The sequence below is a fragment of the Helobdella robusta genome (genome assembly GCF_000326865.2).
Source record: "Helobdella robusta unplaced genomic scaffold HELROscaffold_12, whole genome shotgun sequence".
In the NCBI taxonomy this organism is placed as follows: Eukaryota; Metazoa; Annelida; class Clitellata; order Rhynchobdellida; family Glossiphoniidae; genus Helobdella; species Helobdella robusta.
Window position 1 is genome coordinate 692,244 of NW_008703664.1, and position 12,838 is coordinate 705,081.

The 12,838-nt window shown below is 28.8% G+C and overlaps 2 protein-coding genes across 2 annotated transcripts; one reads left to right on the forward strand and one right to left on the reverse strand.

Annotated features, from left to right (window-relative positions):
• Positions 1-728: 728 nt before the first annotated feature.
• On the reverse strand, positions 729-2,388 carry HELRODRAFT_72949 (hypothetical protein; the record flags this gene model as incomplete). Its single annotated transcript, XM_009013467.1, has 5 exons — positions 729-820; positions 905-950; positions 1,007-1,135; positions 1,197-1,266; positions 2,252-2,388. 5 exons carry the CDS (start codon positions 2,386-2,388, stop codon positions 729-731), a joined length of 474 nt encoding a protein of 157 aa, XP_009011715.1.
• Positions 2,389-3,118: 730 nt separating this feature from the next.
• Positions 3,119-10,311, forward strand: HELRODRAFT_73015 (hypothetical protein; the record flags this gene model as incomplete). The annotated part of the gene is made up of 11 exons (XM_009013468.1): positions 3,119-3,259; positions 5,161-5,265; positions 5,612-5,666; positions 6,231-6,300; positions 7,215-7,312; positions 7,828-7,948; positions 8,016-8,103; positions 9,455-9,543; positions 9,601-9,670; positions 9,957-10,126; positions 10,188-10,311. The coding sequence occupies 11 exons, from the start codon at positions 3,119-3,121 to the stop codon at positions 10,309-10,311; spliced, it is 1,131 nt and encodes a 376-aa protein (XP_009011716.1).
• Between the last annotated feature and the right edge of the window lie 2,527 nt (positions 10,312-12,838).

Genomic DNA, 12,838 nt, shown 5'->3' on the forward strand with positions numbered 1-12,838 from the left:
AAAGACAATCCAAACAAAAGAGAAAATATATATGAGAGAAAACAACAATAAACTACCAAAGACTAAGCAAAATAATAATATACTATCAAAATGAACAGACGTGTCAGATTTTTAACATTGTGCCTATTTTCATATATATATAGGTTATGTTTGTTATCAGGAGCTAGAATTTGCGGCCTTCTACGTTTTTTTAACCCATTATCGATGATTTATCAACGCATTCTATTGCGGTCGCAAAACTTTTAAATCATTTAGTACGCTTACTACTTAGAAACTGTCATTTTTTAAAAAAAGGATACGGCAAAGCAATAGCAAGTTCCATTATTAGTTTTAACATACGGTTGGATCGATTAAAATAGTGAAGTTTGTTTCGATTTATTCAAGAAAGGAATGGCTGGCAACCTTGTTATTTTTTATTTCATTCAAACAGATGGCTGAGCCAGAAAATAAAAGATGAGAAAATATCGTAGTCACCACGCCATGGATTTTTTTGCCTCAATATTAAAATGTTCATATAGCACTGGCAGAAATTAAACAGCATTTTGGATCACTCATGATATATATATATACACTGATATTTGAGCTTTTATTCATTTACAAACAGATTAAAATTCGACAAGCGTAATACATTATTGAGTACATTTTTTATACATCAAAATATACAATTTTAAAGTTTTTCAAATTGAACAGCAAAAAAAGGGGATGATCGATAATTTGTATAATATTTTTTATATTGATAAACACTGATTGACAACTTTCAGAAGATTCACATTTTCTAAAGCAGCAGCAATTCTTTCTTTGTCCGCCAGCTGTTTATTAACTTTTTAACATTCACAAAATATAAATAAATTCATTAAGAAATTTATCAAAAGTTATTTACAACCCAATAGAAGTGTATACTTACTAGCTGCTTCAGAAACATGAAAACTGGGCATTATGGCAACAGAGATCTATTAGAAAACAATACTGTATTTTACAGAATGAAGAGCGTGCAACAAAAAATTACTACCTTAAATCTTGAAGGCAAACATCTAATAAGCTTTACTTTTATACAGAGCCCTATGAGTGTTGCCATGCTGCAATGAGGTATCGTAGGTTTATAGAAAACATTAACAATGTTGGATTCGTCATTGACCTGAAAGGTTGAGATTAATACTAAATTTTTTATTAAACAAATAATAAATGGACAGGCTAACCTCAATAAGATCTTCAGCCACAACATTCAATTCTTCAAGGGTGAGTGGATGCTCAGGATCATTTATATTTCTTATACAGTGAATGAATTTAAATTAAAGAAGTAAATCATAATCTTTTTTTAATTTAAGGACATAATATAATTTATAATTAAAATATTAGCTTTCCTAAAAAAATGTCCAACGTGAATCATTTATTAAAGATCAATAAATAAATGCCAGCAACCTGAACCTGAAGCTTAATTTGAGACAACTGGACCCAGTATAATTATAATTAAAATTCTTTAATTTAAAACAACGTAAAGCTAAACTAAAAAGACTAGCTGTCTGTCAAAACATTTTAACAATATATAACTTATAAAATATAAAACCGAATTATGGGTGACCAAAAACTAGTTTTCTGAGATCGTAGTTCACCTCCTACAGACAGATGCTTACCCTAAGTAGGATGAGGTAGAACCTAGCCTCTACAAGGTCTTTACTTTAAAAAGATTGCTTTTCCTCTCTGATTGCTCTCTGATTTTGTATCTTTTAAATCAGTGCCATTCTCTTTGATATTTATTTACTTATTACAATTCTTCAATACTTTTTGGTTCAGACATCATCAACCAAATACAATGCTTGTGATAGGTATAGATATCTTTGCAATAAAAGACCAAACAACATTAGGAATCAATAGCAGTACCAAGGCACTTTACCATTGCAGATTACACTAGCATCTTTTCTTTTGTGACTGGCTAGCGTAGCCTGAATTATTGTATTTATATTTAACTTATAATTATTTATATCATATATATATAGTTATAGTATATATAGATATACGATACGATCATATGGTCAACTACTACAAAAAAACTAATCAAACCAAACTAAAAAAAAACAAAAAGGATATGTCAAAAATCTCTCTAGCATCAAACGATTCATTAACATTATTATCTAACTTATAATTATTTATATCATATATATATTTATATATAGTTATAGTATATATAGATATACGATATGATCATATGGTCAACTACTACAAAAAAACTAATCAAACCATACTAAAAAAAAACAAAAAGGATATGTCAAAAATCTCTCTAGCATCAAACGATTCATTAACATTATCATCTAAATCGTTGAAAGATAATTTTCTTTCTTGTGCTTTTTTAAAAATTGAAGGATTTGCATTTTCAAGTTTAACAGAAGCCATCCCACGCGATAAAATTAAACACTAACGGGAGAAAACAAAAAACATTAACTAAAAGTGAACCATTCTTACTAATAACTCGTTGCTTTTCGTTATTGCGTCACGAAATACAGAAATCCCATGGATATATCCATGGAAATACCAGGAAAGGTTTTTGAAAACTAATTTGGTAACAATATTAATCCCAATTTTAAAATCGGTTGTGATTTTTTATGATTATTGCTAAGAATTGGTTTGCGTGAAAAGTGCGTCAGGTTCACATCGTTTTTTTGTTCGTAGATAAAATCCTGGTAAGCTGGTGAAATATCTTCTTGTATTCTTCTTTACTTTTTGAATCGCCACTAAGAAACATGGATATATATATCCATGCTAAGAAAGCTCTTAATAAGCATTTAGTCAAATTGGAAGAAGTAAAGAATGTTGATTACGGTGTTATATATATTTTATGGCTTCCGGGCTAAGGCACTCGTTCACTCAAACGAACCATTGTAGTTTGATCTTATATATTAGTTTGATAGAGCAGTTGACAATTATATATGATATGGAACAACGACAATATACTTATCATTCTATATATATTTATTCTAATTATATGATATATATGACAACAATGAATACAAAAACAGTATTAAGTTTAGTGGCATTCTACATTTTCTTGTCATTGTACAATTATCGGCGAGTGATTCTGTATAGAACTTTTGTCAACAGCTTGTTGTTATTAAGTTAAGTTAAGATGTCTTCTTTCATCGATTTGTTTATTAGAAGAAGATCCCGTAGTTCGAGAGATTCAACGAATTTGGCTCAAGTTGATAAAAATAAACTTCACTGTAAAGTTCTTCTTCTCGATGGCACCTTCTTTGAAACATTTCTGCCGGTTTGTTATATAAATATCATTTTCCCTGTTGGTGCTGGTTAGGTTCAGTGTTTAGTTCATGTTCACTCTCATTTGTTTATAATATATGTTGGTTCAGTTCGGTGAGTATCCTTACTAAGCCCTAACTAACAACCTAACTTAAACTTGTCTATTAGTTTTGTTAAAAAATATGTATGGTTTTCTGTTGATTAGTTTGTTACTCATTTATAATTTAATAACTTTGTTTTAATTTAAATTTCATTTTTAATTAAATATGGTTAAATTTATTTTAAAATTCAGTAATGATATAGTTTAAATTTAATGTAATAATGTTAATTATTTCTATTATTTTGTAAAATTTTAATTTTATAATTTTTATTTATTTTTAATTGAAAGTTTTATTTTAAAATTTTGGTTACTTCATTTTTTGTGATTAATTTTCAATATAAAATTCTTAAAAAACATTTCATTATTGACAAATTGAGTGATTCAACAAAATTTCTTCATAATAATATTAACTAATTAATTAAAAGTTGAATTTTTCATAAATCAAATTTTAGAAAAATCTTTAATTCAACATTGTTACAATGAAGACTGAGTTATTTTATTACATTTTATTAAAAAGCCAGAATTTGTTGTATTTTAAACAAAAATTATGCAACCTCTGACAATTAATGTTTCTAACGGCAATATTCAAATGAGGAGGTTCATCATTCCTATGCATTTTCTTCCTTAGAATGACAAAATTTCATATTGACATAGCTAATGCTTATTAACAGATTACATATTTAAATGCACAAATTAAATGGAAACAATTATAATACTAATGGAAAACAAAAATCACTGAATTTTTTAGCACTTGCTAGCATCATATGTATATGTAAATAATCTTTCAGCCCTGGTTGAATAAATAGAATTGGTTTGGAATGTTTCATAAATATGCATTAGGATCATAATAAAATAGCTGAAATTACAGTTATGTAACATTTTCGGATTTAATTCTTTAATTCCTTTTTATTAAAATACTTTGTCTGAACAGATTTCCTTTAATTTATTGAATTTTAAATTTTTATGCTATATGGTGTTTGTCCTTGTTGTTTTGATTAGTTAGGTCATCTGGTTCTGAAGGCTGAAGATAATTGTTTTTGCTTGTGTTAGGATGTTATGTAGTAAAACTGGTTTACTTGAGGTTTGGCTATTGTCAACTTGGTTATACTTTTTTTTATACTTGAAAGTCCATTCTTTTGAGTGGTTTATTATTATTTATTAATTGGAGCTTTTTAAAGAACTGCAAATTAAAAATGATTTTCAACATTAAGTTTAATTTGAATTAAGACCCCTGAAATGAATTAAGACCCCTGATAATAATACTCCTCAAAAAATCAGTAATAAAATAATATGATGTTATATAAAAAATGAATGTAAAATCGTCAGCTAATAAAATGTGAGAAGCTCTTTTACGTTTTATTTAAATATTCAAATCAGACTAATTCTGTCAATTTTTTTCGTGTTCATTTGGATCTAATGATTTTAATTTTATTTGTGTCTGCTTCACATGCCTTTCATTAAATATTTTATTAAAAATAATCTTGATTAGGCCTAAAATTATCTGGACTATTCCAGTTTTCAGATCATGTAATTTCATCTACTGATTTTAATTAAGAACTTTTATTAAAAATTATTTTTCAAGATTGTGGCGTCATTTTCAATACATACATCATTTTCAATTTTTTGACTTTACTTCCATTTGTATTTAACTTCTTATCCAATAATAATAATTGACAGTTGGTTTGTATTAAATGAAATGAGTAGTTGAATTTCAGGGATTTAATTTTGTTGGTTGGAATGATCAACAACAAATAAGGACATGAAATATTTTACAACATCAAATATTTTTAGATAAATGAATCTTCCAATTGCAGAAAAATTGCCATGGATCTTTATTATACGAGAAAGTGTTTTTCTACCTTGATTTGATTGAAGTTGATTATTTTGGATTGCAATACTTGGATGCATACAATGTCAAGGTTTACTTAAATTTTTATAATTAATTTTGTTAGGTTTGATTCTTTTCTAGGCTTAAATGATGCTTATTGCATTGTTTAAATGTAGTTAATTGGTTTTTGTTGTTCTGCAGAAACGTTTGTTTATAAATTTCTCATTCATTACTCTTCAAAAAAAATGTTCATCTCATTTTGTCACATCAAGCTGAGATATTCTTGAAATTACCTCTCTTAGAAATGATTGATAGGATCCTTGGTTGTTTCTAACTATTTTTGTTATCTTGAAAGTCGTGTTTTTTTCATATATATTGTATATTTTCTTATTTTTTCATGATTTAGTTGAAAAAGTTTCTAACTTTTTTATTTTTAGCAATGGCTTGATTCAACAAAGAAAATTAAAAAGCAGTTACATCCAAAAGATAAAAGTATTGTTTTGCTTCATTAAATTATAAAATGTTTTAAAAATAAACTTTTATAATACACTATCATCGGGGGGTATTTCGGTTTCATCATAGGTAGCCAAACGGCAATCTCGGGGAAAATGTCGTCTAAACGTGTGTTGTTGTTGTGTTTTATAATACACTATACCTAATAAAACTCTTGAAACCATAAGCACAAATGCCTATGTTTGTATCATTGTATCATCATTATCGTCTTTGCTAAACAACACTCCATTCATAAAAATACAACCAACTAATGTGTCAGTAATCAGTACGGTTGGGGCCAACCCAGTCTGCCACTTATTGATTTTTCTAATGCCGAAATTCTGTTCTCAAGTTTTTTTTTGTCCTATGCAATGCATGCAATCAGTACAAAAATATATTTATTTACTAAAGATTTTACTATCTCCAAAGAAGAGTTTTATTGATATTAATATTATTAATATATTTTTGATTCAGAATATATTTTATAACAATTGAAAAGAAGAGTTTTATTGATATTAATATTAATTTATTTTGGATTCAAATTATATTTTATGACAATTGCAGTTTATTGCTTCAAATTTCAAGTCAAATTTTATACAAGCGAGCCTAGCAATTTACATGAAGAACTTACAAGGTGAATTTTGTGTAAATAACTGTTTTTCAAGTTGCTCCATTCATTCATGTTTTAATCTATTTTTGTTATTTAGTTTTTTTATTTACTTTTAATTTTCTTTAATATTTGGTACATAAAAAGTGATGATAATGTTTATAGATTGAAAATTTTCATCTACCAGACCTCACACACATCACAATTCCGGATTATAATTTCACAAATTTCTCATTCATCCTGACTTTTTCCGAACTCGACAAACAACCCAAATTTAGATATTTTTTCATGTTTTTTTGTCTTTTCAGCTCACAAAGTCTTTTTATCCCAACTTTGTCACTCATGTCACTATTGGAGCAAAATCGTTTTGTTTATTAATCAGTGTGTATTGATGACATTAATTTTTGGTAACCTGCAATAATTTCCAATGCAACACTACCTGATTTTCGTCCGGATTTAAATGATTTTCATGACTTATTGTATTTCTTTTTATTATTTCTTGATATCAGAGATCTCCAGCTATGAAAACACCTAGCAAGTTAATAAGTTTTGGGAGGATTACTTCTTATATATAATATAGCATTGAAAGACTGGGCTAATTTTAAAAATTTTGTTTTAAAAAATATCGTTGTGGTCTGAGCTCAACAAATCACTTTTATGTGATTATTTCACAAATAAAAGAGTTAACTATTAATAAGAAAGAACTTTTCCTCAAATATTCTTACATAAGTATCCACTAAAGATAGTTTAAGGTCCACAATTTAAAAGTTCTTTTTAAATCATTCATAATTTCAAAAATTCTTATAAACATATATCAACATGTGCACAAGTGAAAAATTACCTTGTGATTTAAACTCAATGATAATATTTTTTTGCATGTTATTTTGCCTTTATCCATCAAAATTGTGTAATAATTTCAATGCTAATTTAAAATTAAATAGGTATCAGTTCTTCTTACAGCTGAAGCAAGACATATTGGAGGGCAGATTAGAATGTTCATATGAAACCTCTGTCGAACTTGCTGCATTAGCACTTCAGTGTTGGTGATTATTGCATATCTGTTAAATAATATTTTAACCCCACACAAGAAAAACACATCAGGTTTAGGTTTGTATATTTCGTCATTGGGACTTAGCCACACGGGCACACACACAATACTCACAGTCAATCGCACACACACACACACATACACACACACACACAGTCACACACAGCTTGACTATACACATATTCATATATTGATAGACGTATCAATGTAATTTTTACAAACGAAAGTTGTGTTGTGACTCATTATTAATATGTCACGTTCACACACATTACAGAAAGAAGATACTGCGTTATCTATCTAATCTACCAATGATTACATGATTCATATGTTGTGTTATGATATTTTGACTTTTGTTCAGATATTTGTGTTTATGTAGAATTGAATAACGTCTGAAGTTGTGACTGCATTGCTTGCAATTTGACTTTGCTTCCCCATAGCAACTTAAATTAATTTTTCATATCCTACATATTTATTAATTTGTATTTAAATATTGCTTCACTGTTCAGCTGAGGTTGGAGATTTCGACAGCAAAGTTCATGATATAAGCTTTGTGTCAGAATTTCGATTTGTGGATAATCAAAGTGAAGAATTTGAAAAAGATGTCATTGAAAAGTTTAAGACATACAAGTATTTATAAATAAAGCTCTAAATTTGACTTGCAATTTCTGATATTTGTATGTATAACAAATTTTAGGGGACAAACACCGGCACAGGCTGAACTAGGTTACTTAAACAAAGCAAAATGGTTAGAACTATACGGAGTTGATATGCATTCTGTCATGGTAATTATATTGTCTTTGTTTGGTTTTTCACAAGTAATTTATATTTAGCCAAATATTCAAAGAAAAATTTTTTTTAATTGTTCACATTAAATAGGGTTAGGCAATTTCAGAGGTTTTTAACTTCAGATTACTATATAATTTGTAAACATATTTAGTCTCGAAATTAAATTTATTGTAGCAAAGCTCTGAGTAACGTTTTTCATTTTAAAACAGTACAGTTTATATTCTCTATGTTCTAAGGACTAAGCTACAAAGATGCTCAAGACTAACAAAATTCATAACTACGATCAAACCAATCAAATCAACAAATTTAAACAAATCAAAACGGTTATCCGTTTCCATCTTTTCTTATTAAAGGAACGAATGTGCCTCTAGCTGTCGTCAAAACTCCCAAATGACTTGAAATAGGGTTTTGATGGTAAATCACTCCAGCCAGAGAGTGACCAGTATGAAAGTAGATGAGCTTGCTGAAGGGGAGATAATATGAACGAGAAGAGATTTAATGGACAAGTAGCTACTATTTTGAAATTAAATTAGTTGGAGAGGTGGAGTTTAGTATTTTGGGTACTTTTAGCGAAAGTTATAGATATTGCATAATTTATAGACAGGCAGAATAAGAGTTGGAATAATGTAGCAAAAGGTGGAGTTTTTTGGGTTAGTATTTTGGGTACTTTTAGCGAAAGTTATAGATATTGCATAATTTATAGACAGGCAGAATAAGAGTTGGAATAATGTAGCAAAAGGTAGTATTTTGGTGAGTTTTCTCATAATATCAGGCGGACTTGAGTTGAGATTTTCATCAAGGATTGGCTACTTCATTGTGGTCTCAGAATGTGCATGAGGCAAAAAATGACCAGGTGGTCTAGTTTAATAAGAACATGGACCAATGATTGGATAAAAGCATTTCTATAAAAATTAAAATGTTGGAAAATTCGAAAGACCAATTAAATTTGATTCAAGAGTGAAACTTTTGATCAGATTTAAAATTAGGACTATGTATGAAAGTAGAGAAGTTTAACTGAGAAAGAAGAAAAAATAAGTTCTACCGTAGCTCACGCAATGGAAAAAATCAGCTTAAATTGTAATTGATTTAGTTTAAGTGATATAAAATTAATCTGTGAATCAAGAACAGATATGTCAAGAAAAAATAATTACATAATGAGGTTTAGTCCTGCCTCGGGAAACCGGGTCTCTGGACGCAAAACGAAGATTGATTGATTGATTGACACAATGAGGTTCAGTGAAAAATGGCTAAAACTGGTTTAAAATTGAGTCTTCAGCGTGGGAGAGTGAAAGTTATTGCAAGATTAATAACGTGATTCAATTTTCAATTGTGACGTTTTTATTCAAGGGTAGAGACGATAATGAATACATGCTTGGACTTACACCGACTGGAATTCTTATTTTTGAAAAAGTAGAAAAGATAGGACTATTTTTTTGGTGAGTAAACATTTTTTAAATCATATTACAATTTAACTTAATAAGTAATTTTTTTAGGCCAAAAATAACGAAACTTCAATTCAAAAAAACAAAATTAAAGCTTGTCGTACTGGAAGACAATGATCAAGTACATTATTTTTTTTCAAAAATATTGTTAAAAGTTTAGTAATTATTTAAGATAAATTTAAAATTTGAAATAAAACATAATATGTAACATTCACCCTATCAGAAGTTCAGTTTTATTTGAATTCTTCAATGTTACATATTTTTCTTCCTATGGAACATAGTTAGGGTTTAAGAAAAGTCGATTATTATATCAGTTTGTAACGTAAATATTTGTATTAATCATTTCAAATTCATTTTTGTTGTAAAACTTAACAGTTTTTTTTAACTTTCTTTTTCCCTGCATACAGGGTAGGGAGCAAGAACATACGTTTTTATTCCGAATGAAAAACGACAAAGCTTGCAAACATCTATGGAAATGTGCAGTTGAACACCACACATTCTTTAGGCTGAGAACTTCAAGAAAAGATACCAACCAGAAACAGATGTTTTTGAGAATTGGGTCTAGATTCAGATACAGGTTTATATCTAAATCTAAATTAAACAGTGCATTAAATTAATGACTCTTTCTTATTTTGAAGTGGTCGAACTGAATTTCAATCTGCTACTATGAGTAAAGCTCGAAGAAGTGTTAAATTTGAAAGGAAACCTAGTCAGAAATTTTCAAAACGATATGAAACTGATGCATCAGCTATTAACAAGTAATTGCAATAAATGATTAAACCTATAATTTTCAAGAATCTTTAAAACATTAATATACTGTTGTCGGAATGTACATGAAATAATAATGTTCTTAACAAACCATGGTTTTAATGTGAATTTACATATTTATTTTTTAAACATTTTTTTGAAGGAACACTCAAAATGATGCTTTAGTTTCTTCTGCAGTGGAACGTCTTGATAATCTAATCCTGGTTTGTTAATTTTCATTCATTCAAATATGTGGACCTATCAGAAATATTTTTTATTTTTCCATCTCAGAATTCGGAGACATTAAAGAATAGAGCAGGTACCAAGAGCAGATAGGCCACGTGCTCACATTTCAATTTCTTTTTTAAGTTTCTTTTTGTTTGAACACATATTTCAGTGAAAATGTAATTAAATGAATAATTTTCACTTCTCATGTTAAATGCTCTTTGTTAGTTTTTTTATTTCTCTCATTCTGTTATAGGGCAAGACCCGTTCTTACATGATACCGTCAAAGAAATAAGGTGTGTTCAATATATTATTTGGCAAATATTTTGCACACTTGTTAGAGATTCGTCTTATTTATTAAATTCGGAGAGCAGGAAACAATAGACTTACCATGATTTTTTAATATTTTGCATTTAATTCATTTTAACGAAATTCTTTCAGCTATTTGCAATGTATTCACAAACATTTCAAAATCGTCCCATAAGCTACAATACATTGAATAATTGTTTTTGAAATATCTGATTTTTCCCGATCATTTTGCCGATTTTAAATTTATCATTTCCATCTGACCTTACGCTTCTTCCTTTTACTATCAGATTTATGTCAACTCTCTAGTATCTGTGGCGGATCCAGAGGCCCGCCACTGATACTATAGGAAAAAAATTATAATGTGTAACATATTTGGTCGTCCTAGTATGGTATTTGTTTCAAATTCAACAGTGACGAATCCAGTGGGTAGATATCGGGTTGTATTCCCACACTGAATATTTTCGTACTTTTCAACATGGTTTTAACTCTGTTTTGAGTAGTATTGAAGTTATGTAGAAAAAATGAAAAATTGGTGACGAATAAGCAAAAAAAAAGGGATCGTCAACTTTATTAATCATCTCTACTCCACTTTACAGTTCTGGATCTGCCACTGCTAAGTGTTTCATTGTATCTCATAGGTGACGTTACTTGTAAAATATAACAGCCTACACCGCATATGAACATAAATTTAGCGTTTCTTTTTTGCCATTCATATTTCTTAACAATTTTAATGAACATTTTTGTCAGCAGAGGTTGCGAGATATCTAGTCAAAAGGAATCAAAATTTCAGGGAATGGTAAACATTTTTCTTTTTTTTAATATAAAACATTTTTCAATTATTTCAAAATGTAACATTAAATAATATTTACGTGATTTGCGTGAGTTGAATAAGTCGACAGAATTCTTATTTGAAAACTCAGTGCCTAGGATATATAAAACTTATTTGGAAGCAAAAGGTTTTTTTAAAATTCATGATGTTTTAGTGCGACAAAACTTTCAGTGTTTCTGATTTAGGTTTATTTATATTTCTGATGTATGAGTATATCTCTCGAATTCAGATGCTAATTACTCTTTTTGTCATGGTTATCTCCTTGATTCTTTTATTTTCATATTGACGCATCTGAATTATTTCGTGTTACCTAGTGTTATTGCATTTTTCCCTCTTGTGTCAGCTGTCTGCTGATGATTTCTATGCTTGTTCTTTTACTCAAACTTGGTTTGTTCACATACCATCCCTGCGTCTCAACTATATATTATTTATCATTCAAAATATTTCTTAAGCTGAATAGTCACCTGTACCTATATCTCAACTCTGTTGTATCTTGGGATGACTCTCAAGCTAAACTTTCGTTTGAACTCCTTTAATATCTCAGTTTTTTTAGGCTTTTGATGTATTTTCATTTTGATGAACAATTTATGATATTCAAACTTCGAGGTTCCGAGATGTTATCTTATTTACGATATTAAAAAATAAATTTTAATTCTGCTCTTATTAACTTAGTTTGCGGCCGCTGAATAAGGCACGGTACATGAAAATGAAGCTAGTGAAAATATGGCAAATGAAGACTATCACAATCACGTGCCTTTATCGTTAAAGTAAAAGGGCAAAACAGCACAATTGTGTAACTGCGCGTTCGAGTGCGCGTGTGTGCTTTTGTTTGTGTATATGTGGTATGTGACAAAATTATTGATTACCAATCAGCTGACTTCTAGAAGCTGAAATCATTAGCGTTTTCATTATATATCTTCGGTTGCAACCTTCCATTGTAGTTCAATAAATTATTTGTCGGTAGATTTACTTTCAAATAATTTTAAATGATAATTAAATTTAATTTTTAGTGGTAACAATTTAAATTAATTTTTTTTATTTGCGACAGAATGATGTAGATATGATCGCTTTACAAGCTAAAAAAATTCCAAGTCCTGAAAAGCCATTTTCTCTGACGACGGAGATTTAGTTATTCATTCTCTACATAAAATCGTTTTTGAATGTTATATCATGTTTCAT